Source organism: Ammospiza caudacuta, chromosome 16 (genome assembly GCF_027887145.1).
Source record: "Ammospiza caudacuta isolate bAmmCau1 chromosome 16, bAmmCau1.pri, whole genome shotgun sequence".
In the NCBI taxonomy this organism is placed as follows: Eukaryota; Metazoa; Chordata; class Aves; order Passeriformes; family Passerellidae; genus Ammospiza; species Ammospiza caudacuta.
In genome coordinates this window covers 4,579,171-4,601,225 of record NC_080608.1, presented here as the reverse complement: position 1 = coordinate 4,601,225, position 22,055 = coordinate 4,579,171, and the positions used below count along the sequence as shown (strand labels likewise).

Genomic DNA, 22,055 nt, shown 5'->3' with positions numbered 1-22,055 from the left:
CACACCATACATGGTTTACCTTGGAAGAGGAAATCATACCTGAATTCCTGGCACTGACAGGGGCTGGAACGTGACATACCTGAGTTACATTTGTCTTCATGGTAAAATAAACAAAGAATAAACAAAGGTGGCTCCTCTGAGAGCTCATGAGACAGGCAGCAGTGTTGCTCTTTTAGATTTAGAGGTCAGTAAGCCAGAATTTGTTCTGCTATTTATTTCATAATAGGTGTACATTTTCCATTTATTTCTACGGCATAGATCAAAGCTAATCAATGTGGGAGCTAATAAGAACAGTGTTAGATCCTAGCAGTTAAGTAGTTCATTACCTTGCCCTTGTGGATTTGATTTATAAATCCATACAGCAAAATGCCCTCAGCCCAGCACATTCCTTTCCTCTACTGCATAGCTGGGAGGGCAAGTTAATAAAAAGCAGAGCTGAGTTTGCATGACTTGCACATAACACACTTTTATTTCCTTGGCTCTGCTGAGACATAACCTCCTGCTCAGGCACAGGCTAAAAACATATTTTTAACAAGAATAAGTTAAACTACTTTTTCCATTATTTACTGATGTAAAAGTTCCTGGAGGTCACAGAGGACATCTGAGCAGGACCTTCACACAGCAGCTCAAGGTGCCCAGCCCAGCACAGGCCAAGCCTTGGTGGGGACCCAGGGTTTGGGCCAGGGCTCAGCACTCCCTGAAATGGGAACAGAGTGCACTGAGACTGCCAAACCATGCCCTGGTTTGCAAAATATTTGTATTTTTGTGAGCAAAGGTGAATTTGTCAAGGGCCAAGAGCTTCTTGAACTTTACTGCCACTTGTCCAGACCATCAACTGTTTCTGCCTGTGCAAACACCAACTCCAAATCAACACATTATTTTCTCCTTTTCTGTTCAGATAAAGCAAGCTATGGGGACTTCGGGGTATTAGAAAGAACACAAGCTTTCTAGTGGACCAATCTAATATTTACATGAAAGCATACGACTACATCCAATATCCTGGATCACAGATGTACTGATCTCTTGCCTAAGTGTTGCTTGTTTAGTTCAGAGAGAAAATGAGCACAACTCTTGATATATCACAGGTTCAGAATGAAGAAGACAGCCAGTCTCTTTCTGGTTTAGTTTTCAGATCCTGTGTAATATACAAAATAAATTATTTTCTTTGGTTCACTTCATGGGAGCCAGTACATTATTTGGTATTTTTAGTACTTCTTATATTTTTACTTCACATTTGAGAGACTATTGTAAAGTCTCTGCTTTGATAATTATGGTCAGCATTCTGATAGTTTTGAGACTGACATTTCAAAGCAATTAAATTGTAAGGTTACAGTTATTAAAGATATATTTGAAAGGACATAAAATTCCACTCAGCCTTGGGAACCTGTGTTTTAAACTCACCCCAACACCACCATTTGTTTGTTCAGCAGTTTAATTCCAGCACCTATAAAATCACCCTGCCAAGCAGTGCTGTAAATGGGCATGGCACTCTGAGAGACATAAAAACAGGCTTTATGCCCTCATTTCCATTTCTAAGAGAGGCTACTGATCCATCTTTTCCACTATAAATATAGCTCCATCTTCAAGTACTTGCTGGTAAGCAAAGCAAAACTCTGAAACTCCTTTTTTTATGAGAATATGCAGATATGTCTTAATCTCCACCACTCACTAATGAGCTACTTAATGCACAAAAAGTGGATAATTTGTCTGAGTGCTCTCTAAGCAGTACACTCCTGCCACTGAGCACCCCAAATTGTTCAGAGCTGCCCCTCAACTCTCTCCTGAATGAATGCACACTGAATTCAGGCATGACATGTTTTCTGTAATCTGCAGTTTCTGAATCACCGCTGATGGGAACAGTTTGCAGATCTGCAGATGAAGATGTATTTTTTGTACATATTTGCTTCAAGAATTCTCTGTTTCTTGGTTTTCAAGCAAATGTACATAATAACTACAGTGTTTTTATAATGCCTCTTATTTTCTCAATTTTTTTTGGGATAAGTCACAGGCCAAAACTAATTATTTATTCCAATAAGTTCTAACAACACCCTACATGCTAATGTGTCATTGCATAACCTGGTGTGAGCATCAGGAGCACTCACTGCTCTCAGGCTCCCTGCTTCTCCTGCCTGAGTGGAGAGTGGAGTGCCTCTCCTCTCCTTGGTGGAGCAGCTAACTGCACTTTGGGGAATAACACAAGAAAACACAACTGTCGGAACCCAGGACATTCCTTTGACTGCCCTGGATGGCTCAAGACCCTGGCACAGAGTCAGAAACACCTGTGCCTTGGATTTTAGCCCATGGAAACAATTACCAACCTTGTGTGAAGAGTTACAAGCCACAAGAGTTTGATTAGAATGATAGTTAATTTGTCACAGGGTGAAAAAGTAGAATTTTGGGGTTTTTAGAATGAGGGTTCAAAAGGCAAGATGGAGGAATCTGGGCGTGTCCTCTTTCTCCTTCTTCTTGTCCTCCATCTTCTGCTGTGATGGTAGCACTTCTGGATTGGTTTAGAATAGAGACAGACTGTCCAACATAGGTGATAGGTATTGGAAAATTATTGTGAATAAAGTACACGTAGTTCTTAGTATAAAAAGATAACACCACCCCAAGGGCAGTCAGTGTGCCTCAACCCAACCTGCTGGACAGATCTCAGCAGGTCAGAGGAAGAACGTAACAGATAAGATAAAATAAACAACCTTGAAAAGCAGAACTGACGAATCTCCACTTCTTCTTTGGTCATGGGGCTGGGAGAAAAAGACTTTCTAACACCTTGGGGCCCATTTCAGCACCAGAAACCCCAGATACAACTTGGCAGGAACGCGACGCTCCGAAAAACAAACCCCAACCCCAACTCCTGCACAAAACCAAGGGTGCCGGAGCCCAGCCCAGTGGGCAGAGCCTCGGGCAGAGGTGCCAGCCCGTACCTTTGCACTGGAAGTGGTGCGTGGGCGTGGTGAGCAGCAGCCTGTCCGCCATGGCCTCGGGGCCGCGGCAGCGCGCGATGCCCGGCTCCTTGTAGCCCGCCTTGACCCACTCGGAGAGCCAGCGCAGGTGGCAGTCGCAGTGCAGGGGGTTGGTGCCCAGAGCCCTTGGGGAGCACAACAATTAAATTAGCACAGGGTATTTGGCAGGCAAAGACAGCAAACAGCTCTGATCTTGCCAAGGCATGGTTTATTCTACATTTCTATGTTATTGTTTCCCAACGAGGCAAAGATCTGTTGAGTATTCAGGAAGGATTTTAGATTCATCTCCTGCTCTTCTCCTTTCTTCCCATCATTAGTTAGGGAAATTATATAAACACCTAAGAAGAAATGCCTTTTTTAAACAATTGTGCTTGAGCAATATCACCAGACATATTGCTTTCATCAAATTCATCACATTGATGCCCTTTAATTCTCTGTCCTTCCTCAGCGTATTCTAACCCTGAATTGAGTAATTTAGTTTGGCTCTGATGATGACTCACATTAATGACTCCTCACCAGATGAAACACATATGCAGAAGATACCTCCATTTTCCAAACAGCAACCCAGTGCCTGCTAAGTTTATTTATGACTTTGAAAACACATTTGCTGCTTGACCCATCATTTGAGTTAGGTCAAATAGTTGTAGAAAATGCATTTATAAAGTGAAATTATAATGCTGAGAATTTTTCCTTTATTCATGGACATCTATCCAAAAGAAAACCAATCTTTTAAGCTTAAATTTAGGTGCTACCTTGATTAATTTGTACTTCTCTTTCTCTTAAAGAAAGTGTCTTTTTAGGCAATCAGTCAATTGCACACAAAGTTCACACTTCAGAAAAATCAGTTTGAAGCCAACTAATTGTTTAAAATGTGAAGAGATGCATGTTGAAAGTCTGTATTTATTTTGCTTAAAGTCAGTGTAAGACTTCAGCTGTACAACACCTGAATTGACAAGAAAGGAAAATAAACTAAATAAAGAATAGCACAAGGAAGAGATACTAAAGAAACCAATGATTCAAATCAGTTTTTAGACTTTAAAATTTCTGCATATGCTATAAACTATTTTTAAGATGGTACTGTAAACTCAAGCTTCTTTCAAATAAAAACACATCAGGCAGGATATTAAGATAGAAACCTCAGTAAATTTGTTGATACATTTCTGTTGGAGTGACTAATGAACCCACTGTGCCCTAGACAGATTCATAATGAGAGTTCATGGGTTCAAACCCTGTCTGGGGCTCATTCATCAAAATTAAATGTGTACTGCAGCTCAGCATTAAAAAATACCCATCCACTCCTCCTGTAAATCCATTGCTTACAATGGAAAAAAACTACTGGGTTGACTTTTTGACCCTGGAACTGTGATCAACTGGCTCAGTTGTCCAAGGTCAAACAAAATGCAGCAGTGAAAGCTGAGAAATTTTTAGTGTTGAGAAACTTCCATATATAAAATGTGAGTGGGAGGACAACGGAAAGCTTGTTACCCTGTTAATTAATATTTATAAACTACATTAGAAATAAATGATTACTCATAACATTGTTGACAACTTCAGAAATGTATCTTTCCACACTTCTGTTTGTGGTTTGTGCTTTGTTTGGGGGGTTTTGCCTTTTATTTATTTTTTTCTTTTGCTTGGTTTGGTTTGGCTTGGGGTTATTTTTTGGATTTTTAAAAAATTTATTTCTAGGAACCAGAGATAATTCTCGTATTTTCATTCATGAGTTCTAACATACTTTCTCAATTTCTTTGCCTATGATAGCAAAATATTTCCAGAAGGTAAAAATATCTTCTGCTGTAAGGAAATACCACCAGAAGCATTTTCAAAATGTTGGGCAGATATTTCTGTTCAGACACTTATGTTGTTTAGGGGCAACTCTGAATAAAGTTAATTAAAATAACTCTATCCATGACAATGCTGAAAAAAAGAGGAAGGGACAACTTAGTTTTAGAGGCAGTTAATAAAAATTTGAGTAAAGAGAAGATAATTCAGCAGGATTAGAAATCTGAGCTGTTTATGGGAAATATGTTGGAAATACCTGCTGTACTCAACATCACCCATTGCTGAGGGTTTGTGGAATCCCTGGAGTGCCCCAGGGTGAGTTTGTGAGGGCAGAGTTTGGGACACTCACCAGTGAATGGTGAGGACAGCAACTGCAGGACCTGACCTAACTGGGAAGGTCCCAGTTCCACCCCAGCAGATTTTGGGCTCTTTTTAGTTAATATTATACCCAATCCTACAGCAGTGCTGTAGCATTCTCATCATTGCCCTGGATTGAAATTGTCAGTAGAGTCATGGCTTAAATAGACAATTATGTGATTCAACTAAATAAAGTAATAAAGAGTGAACAAAAGCAGTGTACAGCACATACAAACCTACCTCCAAATTCAGTCAGATAAAGCTATGTAGTTTGTTTTGATATTTCCATTGCAGTTAGATGATGTTCATGACATAAAGGAAATTTGGTGAAAATATTCCTGTAGGCTTTAAACAGCTATGGAGAAAGTGATTGGACCATCTGAATTTCACTTTTATTCTTCCAATTACAGACCAACTCAAAACTGTAGCAAAAGACCGACTAAAATCCATGGCTTTGTCTATGCCACACAAATATCTCTCTCTGCAATTCTAAAAGCCAGTTTGGTGTCCCCCTTGTCCTGTCCACAGGCTGAGCATCCTTTCCACACCCTGCTACTCAGCTCTGCCCTGCCACAACACCAATCCCACCCTCAGCCCCACACCTTGCACAAATAGGGCAAATTTTTGTTCTCCCATGCATTAAGAGTGTGATGGGCAGCAAATCCTTGTATGATTTCAAACTGACCCCAAGTGCCTGCTTTCTTCTTGTAGATCTGTGTATCAGGAGGGACTCAAAATACATTTATTTTCAATTATTATGACTCAATTTTGAGTAAGCACAGATTTTTCGGGCATGTGAAGAAAAAATTCATTGTGGTTGCTAAAAGTTTCAGGATCCTCTTTAAGAAACTGGAGAGCACAATTGCACTGTAAAATTCAACTGCTCAGCTGTGCAAATTACACCCCAGACAGGTCTTATTTATTTTATGGATCCTATTTATTACTGTTCATTTGGGCTTTGTGTATTTTACATTTCTGGCAGCACATACATCTAAACAGAAAGGAGTGCAGAGATTGTATTGGGCCAAAGGGGATTTTATCACTCCCTAAGGTGAACAGTTTACCCAGGAAAATTGGATCTCCACTTCATTTAATGTAAACCCTGAGGGAAATTCAAACAAATGTAACATGCTGTGTTTATTCCTGGAATTCTGAAAATACCCCCAGCAGTCAGATTCCCAGTGTGGAAGGTGTCAGTGCACTCCCAAAAGCAGGTACAGGGCTTCAGCTCGGCCAGACTTTCAATCCCAAACACACAAAAAGACTTGACTAAACTGGGAACAGGAAAAACAAATGTGCAAAACCAATGATACCAAGGTGCAAGCTGGAAACAGAGAAGATTATTTCATTATTTCTCTGCTCAAGTTGCCCAAGTTGCTCTCATGATTTCTGTCCCTATCTGAGATATTTTTATTTTTTACTGTCCATAGAGGACCAGAGACTGAAAGCTGCCAGGGATGTATCTGCTACCCAGAAAATATTCAGCACAGTCTGAATCTGGTGTTCAGGGAAGTGTTCTGGAGGGCATGTTAAAGGTTAAAAAAAGAAAATAAATAGATAGAAACATATGTTAAATGCACACATATCTACTTGTGTGTACAGAAAACATCTGTATCAGCCTGTGAAACCACTCACTTCACTGAGGGACCAACACATGCTCAGCCCTCTGATTAACTGAGGACAGTAATCAAGAAACCTGCTGCACAAAATTGCTTTTCCTACATCAATTATCTGATAGTGTGAGGTATCACACACTATCTCAGTGAAAAAGCATTTTCTGGTCACTCAAGTTCAGTTTGGAGCCATTGCAGCTCTTTGTCTGCTCTTTCATCAACTAAAGTGCATTTGAAAGTCTCCTGGCCCTCTACCAGTGTAATAGTGATATTCCTCAAAAAATAATTTTTGCAAACTATGGAATGAAGCATTAATGCTGTGAAATGACCAATTTCCATGTGATTAAATATATATGTCTGTAGTAGTGATTCATCAACAAGTCCATATACTGACAACATTCCAGCATGCAAAACATATGACACTTATTAAGCAAAGAATTCACATTTGCTTAATATTTGCTCTTTGTGGGAGGTTTCCTGCCTCACTCTTAAACCATAATATGCTCTGCATTTCACATTGACAATGCTGAAAGAAAACCTTAAACACAAAGTCCACAGCAGAGAAAACTGTCACACTTGCTCATTTGGTTTTCCTTAAGAAAATATTTTCATAACTAATAACAACAGGTCCTAGAAATTTTTATTTCCTTTGAACAGATGCACTATGAATATCCAGAGCACATTATGAAAAGTGAGCAGGAAAACCAAAAAAGCCCTACAATCCTAGCAATGTGTGCTGTTTTACAAATCTGAAACCATCAATCCCAGAGATTCAGCCAGGCAGAAGTACTTACAGATGGGACAGGGACACCAGGTCATTGAAAGATCCCTCAGGAACACTGGAAATGTCATTTCCATGGAGTGTCCTACAAGGGGGAGAAGCAGGAATGTATCAAACCACAGCATTTTTTCTGCTCCCAACAACTGAAGGAATGGATTCTTAAAAAGGGTATTTAATTTTGATTCTTTGAGAGTTTCTGTGAGTTTCACAACTCATGAACTTCCATGGTTTATCACTCCTGCCTCGAGGTGTTGGCATTTAAAACAATAATGCAATCAGGAGTGTTGGTGAGCGCTGCTGTAAATTAAAAAGGTGACATAACCATTTATGCCATTAAAAGTGTATTGATGACAAGTGGACCCTCACATCCACACCTGAGTTCTCTTACAGAATCCCATTAGCCAGAAGCACAGCAAAAACAGAGCAGGGGAAATCAGAATTGTGAAAGTTAAATTAACTATTGACTTCAGAGGGATCCTGGGAGAGAGAGCAAGGGTCCCTCAGGGTAAATACAGCCACACTTTCCCATTCTTACAGTAAAAACCACCTCTCTGTGCTACCAAGGAAAGCACCTGAAATCAGTTGGTTTAGGACATTATTCACCCTGTGCAAAGAAAGTATAATTTTAGCAGCATTTTCAGGACCCCTGAAAGGAGTGAAAGGGTTCTCCACTGTTTCCAGGACAATTTAAGCACCCAGTTTATCTCTTTTCTGAGAAAAGACCCACATTTGTACATGGGTTACATAGAGAAGCATAAATGGGAATTCCTGTCAGTGCTCCAGACATGGCAGAGGAGAGTGGAAAACAGAAACCTGCTGTGAGGTTTGGATCACTCTTGCCCTTAAGTCATTTATTTCCTAACTTACCTGGTGATTTGCTGACACAGCAATCACAGTTTTTATTTGTGTGTGTACCAATTGTTGAAACACTGGGTTTAAAACAATCCAAATCTCAAAACAGACAACCGCCCTAAGTGAAAAAATAAAACCCATCTGTTTTTTGCAACCTTTCCTCTCTAACAGCACTTTTAGCTGCACCAGGATGTACCTGATGCCCTTACAACATCCTGATTCTGAAATTTTCCTTTAAGCCTTCCTTGGTTTTGACTATTAATAATAACTTGCCATGTATAAGGGTGCATCTCCAAGAAATGAATCTGCACAGGAACAGGAAGGATGTGAGCTCCCACACAGTAACTCCAGATAAAACACACTCACTAATTCTGTGCAGAATGACCCACTGAGTGAGACAAACCCACAGCTATTCAACAAGGAGTACTTTGGTGGTGTGAGGAGAGCTAGTCAACCACTTGTCATCAAAATGGTCAATGAAATGAGCACATTTAAATAAGCTCATGATGAGCTTATTGCTGATCTTTTAAACTGCAAGGCAATTCTCTGTAAACAGACATATTAATCTTCAGGTTGTATCAGTCCCATTTGTCCTGTGAAAGAGTACATTTTCTCTTCTAGGTGTATTGGAAACATCCAAGAGAAGCTGAAGAATGACATAGCCATTTATCTGTAAGAAGTTAAACCCCTCAAATAAAACCCTTAGAAGGATTTGCTTTATTACATGTCCCAAACACTGAGGTGTTTCATGGATGCAAGTGCCTGCATTTTAATAAAAAAATCATGTCAGCAACATCATCACTCCTGCAACTAAAATGAAATGACAAATGCTAAACCCCCCCTTAAAACTCACAATAATAAATAGTGGCAAGAGAATTCAACAGTGCAACAAAATCTTTCCTCTTGGATCAACATCAGGAACACATTTTTATACCAAATCTCCTTACAAGCAAATGGTCAAATAAATCCTTTCACATTAGGACAGTAAAAGCACAGACACTGATGTGTGTATTCTCCCTCAAAAGCACAACTTGTAGGGATCCTCTTGTCTGAGCCCCAGCAAACAGCAGGGGTTTGGATTTAAGGTGATGCGGATCCCCTCTGGAGGACACAGTAACAGAACGCTTGAGAATCCTTGAAATCAAAACTTCCTTCAACACAGAACCTCACTAACTTATTCCTTTGCCTTCAGGGAAGGAAATTAATTCAACAAATCCTTTTGGGCTGGGGTTTCCTGGTTGTTTTTCTTTCATGGACCCTTCCCACGTCCTGCCTGGCAGCCCATTGTCCCAGCCCTGGGCTCCTGCAGGCACAAGGGGGATGTGTTTTTTGGGAAGAGAGAAATGTGAGCTCTCAGAGCCACCTCCCACCAGGGGCGAGCACCACAGGGAGCCCCCAGGCTGCCAAAGCCCGCAGGAGCCAGCACAGCTCAGATGGCAGGGAAGCCACGGTGCCACTGCTCACAACAGCAGAGCTCTAAAAAAATGACTGCATAAATACAAGGAATCATTCTCTGACAAAAGGAAAAAAAAAAACCAAAAAACAAAACACCAAAAAAACCCCCCACCCAAACATAAAAAAACCCCAGCCAGATGCTTCTGTTAGGTCAAATCAGCGCAGCACCCAACAGTGACAGTGTATTGCAAAAACTTTGTGCCCAAAAATTACTGGTGACAGCTTTATCATCAGACATACTAGTGTTTTTCTGAGCTTTGAGCTGCAGGAAATATTCATCAGTTTTCAGTAAAACTAGAGTATCTCTTAATAGAATATTCAATTTTACCCCTTTTCCCCCTAACTATAACATGGACAAATATTTAGTGACCTTAGGAATGATTTTGATTTTTGGACTTTGCCTCTTAACTAAGTCACATATAAAAATATGTGATTTCACAATGATCTTTAAAATAATCTGTTCAGGTCATTCAGAGAGCTCTAATACTTCTAATTTGTCTCAATCTCAGCTTCCCTAATCTGTTTATATTTAGTTTCTAAGAAGACTAGCTTTGGACAAATTAACTGAAAAACAAATCCACAACTTTTCACTGTAACAGCTTTGGCTCAAAAACCTACTTCTGCTTATTAAAAAAAAATCTCCAGACTTTATGTCCTGTGCTCTCCTGCACCCTTTGGCTGCTATTATGGATAAACCATGGGAATGCTGAGATTAAAGACCTGATTGTGTAAACACTGATAGATATTAAGGATTAAACATAAACATGTTGACTCTGCAGTTTTCTCAGAGCTTGGGTTGAAAAATCTAAGAAAGGGAGTTCAGAACGAAATATCTGTCAAAGACCAAGTGCATCATACAGCTATGATTATTCTGATTTTCAAAGCACTTTTTTACTGTATTTACTATAGAGGCAAAAATACAGAAAACAAAGGAATTTGGAAAACCTTCATGAGAAGGGTCTGCTACTTCCAAAGGCATGCACAGCCAAAAGTAATGAGATCCCTATATTGTTTTTATAAAAAAAAAAAAAAAAGTGAAAATTGTTTTGCTGATGTTTTCTCTTTTAAGTTCCCCTGAGAGCATGGATAATAAAAAACTGACAGTAACAGATTTCCTATTGTCTCTTGGAAACCATTTTCTCTTTGGAGAATTGATTTTTAGTAGCAACAGTGATGACACGTGGCAAAAGTTGTAGCTGATACCAGAGTTTTGTGGGCCATAATAAATCAAATCAATCTGGAGGCTTCCAAATGCAGGGAGCAGAGGCAGAGATTCCCATTTCCCTGCTCTGTGCAAGGCAATGGGAGGTTTCTCCCTTGAAGGAGGAAGAAACTTTTTGATTAACAGATCATTTAAAAAAGCCAAAAAACAACAGTTGCCATTAAAATACTGCCCTCTGTTCCTGCCCATATGTGGCCTGCAAGAACAGAAGTGAAAAGACAAATTGTGGCTATTGGAAAGAGGGAGGCATGGTTTATCCACACTGTAATTCAGGGTAGAGAGCCCCACAGCAGCTTTAATCAAGCTAGCTTGCATCTCAGGAGCAGGCCAGAAGACAGCTCCATATGGAATAATTTATTTGGCCATGAAAGAGAATATATTAATCTGTGGCTGAATTTCAGGATTCATGTAACAGCTCAAATGTGACCATCCCAGTGTGCTAGAAATCAGGGTCCCAAGCCAAACTCAAAGCAACAAATCCAAATCACGAATCTTTCTTGTTTTTGCTAATGAACAGTGGGAATCCAAAGCTGTCTTGTAATTTGGGAGGCTGAAACTGAGATATCTGTTTTACCACGGAAACCACAGTGAAAGGTCTCAGCCAAGCAGCTCTGCCTTATTGCTCCCACAGTCCCAGTACTGCCCATGCTGACACTTTGATTCCACACTTATAGAACCAACACACAACAACCACTGCTCTTTAAATTAACACAAACTTCTGCATCTGAATGGCACCTAATTAAAAAAAAAAAAAAAGGAAAATATCAATGTGAAGTTTCAAAGCACTCAGGACAATCTTCAGCTCCTCTCGCCTGAGCTTTGAGTGTTCAGAGCTCTCTCTCCTTTGGCACACTGAACAAATTCACACAGACAAGCCATTTAATTTATCCCCTTTGGCTACTGTGCAAGTTTTGGTGACCCACTCGTGTCTTTGGGCCATGGGAAGGTTCCTTATCCACCTTCCTGACCTGGCACATGGGCCAGGTGTCCACAGAACCAACCCAGGTTTATTTCTGATCAGGCAGTGGATATAAGAAAAGCAGGAGCCAGTCCTGCAGATGCCTGAGGAAAGCTGGGAGAGGCTCTTGCAGTGAGGAACAGCCCCACAGCCCACACTCTGAGACAATATAAGGATGAATTTCACAAGAGATTGTAAACAAATGGTTCAATCCACAAAGCTGCTGAAAGCAGCCACACTGGAAAGAAAGGGGGAGTGCAGAAAAGGACCTCCCAAGAAATAAACCACACATGGATATCACCGAGCAGGCCCACAGACAATATGAGGTGTAATTTTATTCACAACTTAAGGAGATTGGAGACAGGCATCTCAGCATTACTGGTGCCCAGCCACTGGCCTGATTTATTCACTGATTTAGTGTGGGGGCTTCTAACTTCCCTTCAGATCCCATTCTAGCTCGCCTGCATAAATCTGCATCAATGGAAAATATTCTGGAAATGCACAGAAGTTTTCCATAAAGCATCCAATGGAAACTCACACTCTATAACCAAATGTATACAGACTAAGAGAAAAGCCTTTTCCTGTGGAGCACCTAAACATTGTTCAGGCAGCAGAAACAGATTCTGTGAGGTTTTTTGGAGATTGTTCCTCTGATGCAGGAGCTATCACCTGTTTTCATGACAGTTCCTGCACCTTTCAGAGAAAAGCTCCATAATGTAAACCCTGAGGGAAATTCAAACAAATGAATTTGCCCTCCTCCTGCAAATACGTAATCGTGTCTTTAGCGCTCACCTGCTCTGGCCTCTACGCGACAAATTCCACCAGAGCACAAACACGCTGACACCAATGATGTGAAAATTCATTCCCCCTGCCCATTGCCCCCTCCCTGCCCCAGGTGCAGCCTGCAGAGCTGCACTGAGGGTTCACTTACAGCACTCGCAGCGAGCGGAGCCCCGTGAAGGCGTGGACGGGGATGCACCGGAGCCTGTTGTAACTCAGGATGCTGCAGAGGGGAGAGCACAGTCACTACTCTGGCCTGGCTTTGCTTATTTCACTGCTAATTCAACCACAGACAGGCATGGAGACACACATGCTTAAGCAACAAGAGGTACACTAATTGCTCCACAGCTTAGGTGGTGTTGGAAAGGCAATTAAAGCTGTTATCAGAACTTTGGGCTACTTACAGCGTGGATAACTGAGTCATGTTGCTGAAGGTGTGATTGGCCAAGACACCGATGCTGTTGTTGCTCAAATCACTGGAGAAACACACAGAGAAAATATCATTTACATGTATGAATTAAGGAAAATGCTTCTTTGAAAAGATTACATAATATCTGCACAGCAGAATGCTTGGAAGCAATTGAAAAATTGCATATTATCAACTGGTGTATTTTCTGACCAACTTTGAATGAGCTGTAAAGGAAAAGCATATCAGACTCTCCTAAAAAGCCTCAGACTGAGAAACATTAAGGCATCTTTCCAGCATACAGCATTCAATGAAAAGAACAAATGAATAAATGATACAAGCACTGCTGAATGTTTACTGTTCCAACTTGCTTTGCAATGCATTCAAGGCACCCCACTTCCAAATACTTATCATATTGACAGCAACTGAAACAAAGTTTCATTTTTCATTTTAAAAAGTCTTTTAGGCTCAACCAGAACATTTTGTTTTGCTATTGATCTCCCTTGAAAAGCAAAATTAGAGATGTTTCTAAATAAAAAACACTCTTAAAGCAAAGCATTCCAGTTTTTCATCCGTGTTGTTTTTGTCTGAGGTTGCCCAGCCCATTGGACTGGAGTATCTGCACAGCTGATTCCAACAGCATTTGAAAATTCCTGATAAATAGTTCAGGCAGGGAATTTCACTCCTGTGTATTTCAGGGAGCAATTTACAGAACAAAGTCTAGCTGTGTTTCTATCTGCAAGACCGTTCACTGAAGGAACAGCTATGCAAATTGTCATTGTCTTAGCGTTGTAAATACTGCCTCATCTAGCACAAATGAATGTGTCTCCTCTGCTAATGACCTTTACAGATAAATCTGCCAAGTGAAACTGCAGCAGCCTGTGTGAGAGCTTTGTCCTCTCGGGGTCCTGCAGAGCAAGGGGCTTCCCAGGCACCTCACTCTTTATGAACAGTTACTGGCTGCAGTGTCCACTGTGAAATTCTTTCCAAATTCAAATTACAGAAGGTTTGGGGGTTTGGTGTTGGTTTTTTTCCCCTCCACCCCACTCCAAATACCAATTATTTATGTTCCACCAACAGCACAGTGCAGAGAGATCCCTGCAATTTCCCTGACATTGAAAGCACGTGTTTCTTACATCAGTGTCAGGTGTCTGAAGGCAGAGAGCCCCTTTGGCACAGCAGGCAGATGGTTTCCTTCCAAATACCTGAAAAAAGTCACATTTGACAATTACACAAACACATTAAGGAGAACTCACGTCACTCAATCTGCACCATGAATGAGGACAACATAAAGTCAGTCACTAATGAAATTACCTTTGATTCATTGCTTTGAAACTCTAACAGCTTTTACTTTATAAATGAATTACCCCACATGCAAAGCACAACAGCAGCTTATTGACTTACTTTATTTGTTTTAAAACTTGGAAGTGCATAAAGGATCTCTGGCCTACAGCAAACAGAATTGACCATTTGGTTCTTCTGTGACAGCAGCTGAAGAAGGGGAGAAAAATTGCATGGCCTGTGCCCTGAACTTGGAGTTACCTTTCCCAAGTATCTCAAATTTGACAAATTCAGCAGGACAGTGCTGGCTGCTCCCTGACCCTGCCATTTGTCCTGGGCATGGAAGGTTTTTGTGCAGCCAGAAAGGGAAGAGGAGCTGCACTCCCAGATAGATCCCTGTGCTGCAAAAGGTCCCACTAATTCCAGCATCAACACAAACATCCACAAGTTTGTGGCACATCCACCACAGCAACGCACCCTCCTCACCTCTCCTTTTCACAGCAGGCTGGTACAGGAGGAAAACTTGGTGTAAATTAAAGAGCAAAGACCAAACTCTCTTGGAACAGAGGTTCCTCCTATGTGCACTAAATATATTTAACAACCTACCTTGTGTTTCCACTGTGGAAGTTTCAGTGTTTGAGAAACCACTGAACTTATTTCTATGCAGACACAGGCATGGAAGAGCTAAAGCCTTTGGGGATAATCCTAAGTCCTCATAAAGGCAAAGAGAACCTCCATTTTGCACTTTTTCTCCACTTAACAAACATGATCACAGCAAAACCCCCTGAAAAAACACAATACTTTTAAAAAGCCTGCCTAAAAGATAGTGTGGGTACTCCTGTCTGCACAGCTGACTGTGGCAGCAAGGGGATGTGGGTGTTTCCCTGTTTATCACAATAAAACAGACAGAGCTGGAGGGTTTGTTCCTTAACCTTGGCTATTAGGTACCCCTGGGAGATACCAAAGTAATAAAGCTCCAATGGAAAGTGACTACTGTGGTACCATGGCACTGCCAAGGTGTTTCTCCAGACATCTTCCAGAATCAACATCTGCCTGGGAAACCAACCCATCCTTCTCAGGGAGCTCCGTGCAGGAGGAATGCATTCCTCCCTCCACAGGTGGGATGAAAGAGAAAACGATATTTCCCTTCCTTACATGGTGCTGCAGGGATATTTCCTGAGGCAGACATGGGGCAAGGAAATTGATATGGAATGTTTTGAAACACAATCAAGTGTAGCCAGGAAATGCAGCCCACAGACACCAGAACACTTCATGTGCTGCCTCTGCTGCTGAAAACAGAATCTGATAATCATGTTAGGAATTTTTATTCCACACATACAATTTCCTTGTCTTTGGCAACAGGCCTCCTTATTCTGCACTTACTATAGCAAGCAGCAATAATAATAGATTATCCTTGTGCCCTGTGTTCCCTTCTACATTAACTGTAACAGCAAAGAGATACTTGTGTAAACTAAATCCAAGAATATTTTCCCACAAACGTTATTTTTATATCATTCAAAAAACCAGAATCTATAAAGACCAACAGGATTTCTTACATAATATATTTTATAGCTGGTATTATTTCCCCCACCTCTTTTTTTTCAGCTTAATGACCTCTCAACATTTTCTGCTCCTTCAAATCTCTTTTGTACTGAACTCCAGCTGAACTGCTCCAGCCAGGCTCACAGTTATCCCTTCTGGATGTGCACAGGATCCCATCCTGGCAGAGTTCCCCTGGACATACATTGGACATCACCTCAATCCTCTCCAGGGCTCGGCTGCACAATGTGGGAACACCAGCTTATGACTTTTTAACCAAAAGAAATTAGTTCCTCAATTAAAAACCCTACTGAACTAATTAATCTCTCCCCTCCAATGAGTGAGAGCGTTGCACAGGCAGCACAGCAGGGACAGAGTCTCACTAGCCACAGGACAGGTTGGCTGTGCCACCCTTACACCTCCCATGGAAATCCACATTTTCCACAAGTGGAAAGCCACTTGCTTCATTTTGGCTGAATCTGTTATAAATTATGGTGAAAATGGAGTTCCTTGGTAATTTCCCACTATAAACTGGAGATTCTCAGTGTTCAGACATGCATGACACATTTCTAACAGGGCAAACCACATCTCTTTCCCCCAGCCATGGTCTGCTGTGCATGCAGAAGGATGCTGGGAGTCTGTGCCTTCCCCTTCATCCCATAAAATCACAAATCTCAAACCCATGCAAGAGGGCAGGTTAGGGTTCCTGTCTTCATTCCAAATGTAAAATTCTAAGGATTTCTAAAGGAAATCAAAAGCAGGTCATGTATTATGTATTTGGAAGTTATATATGATTTTCCTTTAGGAATGGAGACTCTTGCAATATGTTGAATTGTTCAGGAACATATTTTCAGGATATTCTCTAGTTGATCTCAATATGAAACAGCCTGCAATTTAAACAAACTCATGGTAGTGAGCCAGTTTTTTTCCTCCTCATCTGCTTGCTGGGGCAATCAAAAGTCAAGGGTGCACATTTTAATTCAGTGCTTCATGACTCAGACTAACCCAAACATGCAGACCCCTGGAGTTAAACTCCTACAGAAGATCTGCTCTGAATAGCTCTGGATTTGCTCTGCAGCAATTTGATGGTTATATAAATGTGCTAGCAGAAAACTGCAATACTCATACCAGTGCTACAGTTTCTGAATAAACACAATTTAACTCTGAAAAAGCACTGATAACAGACTTTTCATGCGTCCATAAGAACAATTCACCACTGCTAAACCTCTCACCCCATTATCCAAAACGTGGCAGCATTTTCCAAGCTGAAGGCATTCATTCTGAAAGCACATTTAAGTGCAGGGAATTTGAAATAAGCAAGGCTTTTAGGGCAGAATAGCTTGCCAAGAACCAGGAGGATGTGGGATGCAGAATTTGGGGCAAACAACTGCAGCAGGGGCCTCGAGGTGCCTCTGTCAGGGCTGGGGGTGCAGGGCACCCCCTCCCCACCTTGCTGGGCTCAGGGGGCTGGAAGCTGGACACAGGGAATAAAGGAATTATTCCTGAGGGCAAATGGGCAGAGACACAAAACTTTGTGTATTTATGAATGCATCTATATAAATAAAAAAACACCAGAGATGAAGCTCCAGATGCTCTGCCAAAAAGCCCCTCAAAATGGCCATAAAAGAGTCAATGTGGAAGGAAGATTAAATTTTTAATTCTTTCCAGCCTTTAGCCAAAGGAATATCATGTCCATGGTGTCTGGTATGCAAAGAAATTCTGGTATGAATGAAGAAAAGTACGTGTCTAATTTTAATTCTGGGAATCAAGTTATTAATATACAGAGTCAAGACTGAGTGTCAGCTGCCTTAAAATAGACACCGAATGCTATCCAAAACAACCTCATTTGCTTCCTGAGGTCTCTAGGCTCTGTTTAAATATCAGATTGGAGGTTTTTGGTGTTTACCCTGTGAATGCTGCTGAGAATCCTCAAGTCTCACTAATGACTTGTAACCAACAAGCAATTACCAGAGCAAAAACTGAGAAAGAACCAAACCAGAAAATCCCAAAATACATGTTCAGCTCTCAAAGAAAGCCACCACCTTCCTACCTGGCCAGGTTTCTTCTAGAGCATGGCCAGGGGGGCTGGCAGGGTGGGACGGGGCTGCAGCAGCCCCAGGGCTCATCCATATCCTTCACACACACCAACATTGCACAAAAAACATTAAAAACTGTGCATAAAAGATGGCAGCTGCTCTTTTCCCAACTTGTCTATTTCTGTACTGAAACCACTTGGGTTGGAGGTGATATAACCAGCCCAAGGTGCCAGAGCATCGTGTAACAATCTGAATTACTTGGAGTCCTTTTTGAGCTGAGGTGTCTATTCAGCCATGAAGTCAAACTTGCAGTGGCAATCTGTGGTAAGAGGAGAAACTGGAGAGAGAAATCAGTTCTCAGGCAGTAATTGAAAAGGCACAAAACCTTTCCTTTAAATATTCCACAAAGAATGTTGCATTACTAAATACAAGATACTTGGCAATTTTATGTAGCTCTAAAATTAAGTTACACTCCAAAACTATTCATGTCCATACCCACTATCCTAAAATGTTGAGTCAAATTTAATTTCCTAATGGTCTAAAAAAAGAATTGGACTGGGAAAGAGGAAACATCCACAAACAAGAATTTTAAGAGCTTCAATTAGAGTTTCTTGAGAGGAAACAAAAATTAAGTGTGGATCTAGGTTCAAATATGGATCTTGGATCATAAGCTTTGGCAAATTTGGACTCTGGGTTTTGCTGTATTTGTACATCAGAGCACAACCTCCATGTCTGACACACAAACATGGCTGTGTTGGAGAGAAAGTTAAATTTTAGTCTCTGCAAGTACTAATGTCATCTTTCTGATATGGACCCAAACTTTACCAGTTACTGAACACATTATTTGATAATATTGATATTATTTACTTTTTCTAAACTATCAGGTTTGAAATGCAGTTTAATTCCTCTATTTCATGAGGAAATAGAAGGAAACTGAAGAAAGACTATTCTAGAGGTAGTACATGGACTGAAATTTTACATTTTGTTTCTTTACATTGTCATTGGTAAAGAAAATGTTGTAGGGAGAGAAGTGTCCCGAAGGTTTTGTTTTGATTCTTATTACTTTTTCTTTTAGTTAATAAATTTCTCTTTATACTCTTTTAAAGTTTTGAGCCTGCTCTGCCTTTCTCCTAATCCCACCTCACAGCAGAAAATAAGCAACTGCACCAGTGAATAACCAACACGAACCCACCACACATCTGTAACTAAAATATCCTCTCCAGAACTCTCCCTCCTCTCAATGGAAGAATACCCCTCTGCAGAAAACGAGCAGGACCAAATAAACCTAATTGTTTATCTCCTTTATTATGAAAGGCAAACCCCCTGATGCCTGTGCTGGGGGTCATTGTGTAGAACAGTGTGAATTGCCAGACAAGCAAGAGCATTTGCATTCTCAAGCAGATGATTTTCATCAAATATCTCACTCCAAAGTTTCCCTTTGATCAAGCTGAAAAATGGTGCTAAACTGTTACAATAATCCACAGCTATCCAAACTGCTGTGGGCATATTTGAGGCATTGATCAGCACAGCCCAGGTAAAAGCCACTGGTTTTAGTCACAAGGAAATCACAAGTGCCTTGGAAGCTGGAAAAAAATGGTTGGGATTGGTGGTAAATACCTCCAAATAAATATGACAACTGATGTGTAAAACACACCAACCTACCAGGACGAACAAGGAGCAGCAATAGGAGAGAGAAGGTTTGTGAGGAGAGAAAGAGAAATGGCAAAAGCAATGCAAATATTGGCCTGCATTGATATAAATGGAGGGGAAAATAATCCCTAACAGTGATGTATGAGTGCAGGTTTTTCTAACAATCCCACCAGTGCTATCCTATAGCTCAGTGTCATGACAACATTTGGAGTCTAGAGATGACATGATTGGTACATATTTATTCTAAAACACACCACACTCATTGTGCTACAGCTTGTGCACGCCGTCCACATAATTGCCTCCAATGATTTCCCCCAGTGCAAAATGTTATTTGCTGTAGGTCCATAAAAGCAGCTGGATGCTGTCAGATAAGACTTTATTAGAAATAGACTATAATTTTGTGAATAAAAGGCAAAAATCTAGTGTTCACACACTGAGGTAATACATTAAAGGAGAAAGAGCATGGGAAACTAAGTTCAAACAGATTTAGGGGAAAAAAACAGAATTAAAGGAAAGCCTAAAACACTAAGCAGCAGCAAGGCTGAGTTCCAAACTACTTCATTGCATGAACATTTTACTTCTGAACATCTGGAGCAGAAAACTGAATATGTTCAAAAAAACCAAGGTTTCTCTTCAGGGCAAACAAACAGTGGGAAAAACTGTAGGCAGTATGTAAATATACAGTGGAGGAATATACAGTGAAGGAATTTGCAAGAAACAACAGAATATTTTCCTACTCCCAAGAAATTGGAAGAGAGCTCGCCCATGATGACAGGGTTTTCCGAAGGAAAAACAGGGAAATAGAAGTTTCTTGCATCATCATTCCTCTAAAAAGCACTGAGTGATCTTTTCAGCTCTTTTCTAGATGGAAGCCTTCCCTGCCAAGGTAATCCCTGCTCCCAAGGGTGGCACAAACCAAACACAGGGATGTCTCCTATCATTCCCAGCTCTAAATGTGAAGGAGATAATGGTTTTCACATGTCTTGTCTAAATATACATTGAAACAGAAACTCAGAATGAGCACTGAAAGAAGTGAGCCTGTGTCTCCTGTCCACCCTGCAATAAAACTTTGCTGGGGATCCTCTCTGCTGAGTGTACAGTGAAATTTGACCCAGAAAGGGCAACATTTCCCCTGTGTGCCTGTATGCTTACATAGAGGTATGCTTATTTTTGCACAGTGCTATTTAATAGCTGTTACAAGGAAAGGATTCCCCCTTTAAGACTATTTTAAGACCTCTAAGAGAATTTAAAGAAATTTATGAGAAGGCTACATTCAGCCACAAGAGAGTGGTTTAAGCAGACACCTGACAGCTCTTTTTCTTACCCCATGCTGCACAAAAGCACTGCAGTTTAATAAAAAGCACTGCAAGCAATGTGCCTGGCAGATGAGTACATCAGCAATGGAAGGTTATAAATGTCAGACTGGTGCATTCATAAAAACTGAATGCACCGAGATGCTCCTGTGCATCCTGTCCCTGCTCTGGGAGGGAGCTGTGGGACACAGGGACAGGAGTCCTGCATGTCCCTGTCACCTCCTTGGCACCTGAGACTCTGGGTTTGGGCGGCTGAACAAGGTAAATCTCATCCACCCTGTGCCCAGGAAGATTTTGGGTTCCCTCTGCCAGGTTCCAGCTGTCCTCAAGATGAGACAAGAGGCTGGGTCCCACTGGAGATGCTGCCTAACACAGCAACAATGGAAATTCTCAAACACAGACCAATAAAAATGTGTAACTTCACACTGGTAACCTGCATGATACAGCAGGTTATGGGCAACATCTCTGTCTCAATCTGGAAGCAGAAGAAAGGCAAGCAAGATTGATTATTTTTTATTTACTTACTTCATTCTTGTCACAGTTTCCACAAACACATGAAATTTCATGCCTCAGTACCTGCAACCCATCTTTTGGTTTAGAAACAAATAAGGAGCTCAGTTTATGTTAGTGGAGAGGAGAATGAGATCAGGATTGAATTTTGAGACAGCTGGGACAGATTCAAAGGTTATATTTGCAGAATATGAAATATTCAGAGCCAGGCAGTCCATGGCTGTCTGTGTTCTGCTGACACATTTCTGGATGGAAAGCAGAAAGCTGAACTAGAGCTTTGCACAGCCAAGAGGCTCCTGCTGAAGAAGACAGTCACGTAAACTCCTATGAACTCAGACTGCTCACTTCCAGGCTATTGCCTCATTTGCCAAAAAATGGTTAAGAAATTTAGCAGTTTTTAAGAATGTGAGATTAATTTTACTCTTTTTGTGAAAGCCGTGTCATCAGGGTATCAGATAGTATCAGCAGAACTCAATATGCAAAATTTAAACATAAAAATTCCTCAGTGTGGCAGTGGAAATCAAAGTAACATCTGTGATACCTTACTGCTGGCA

The 22,055-nt window shown here is 40.9% G+C and overlaps 1 protein-coding gene across 1 annotated transcript in view; it reads right to left on the bottom strand.

Annotated features, from left to right (window-relative positions):
* The window catches only part of SLIT3 (slit guidance ligand 3), a 487,105-nt gene that overhangs the window by 76,216 nt on the left and 388,834 nt on the right, over positions 1–22,055 (bottom strand). The window contains exons 21-25 of the mRNA XM_058815569.1: positions 14,309–14,377; positions 13,171–13,242; positions 12,918–12,989; positions 7,513–7,584; positions 2,928–3,091 (exon numbers count right to left, since the gene is read on the bottom strand). Of these exons, the coding sequence (XP_058671552.1) occupies positions 2,928–3,091; positions 7,513–7,584; positions 12,918–12,989; positions 13,171–13,242; positions 14,309–14,377 (449 nt within the window). The remainder of the gene's footprint in view (positions 1–2,927; positions 3,092–7,512; positions 7,585–12,917; positions 12,990–13,170; positions 13,243–14,308; positions 14,378–22,055) is intronic.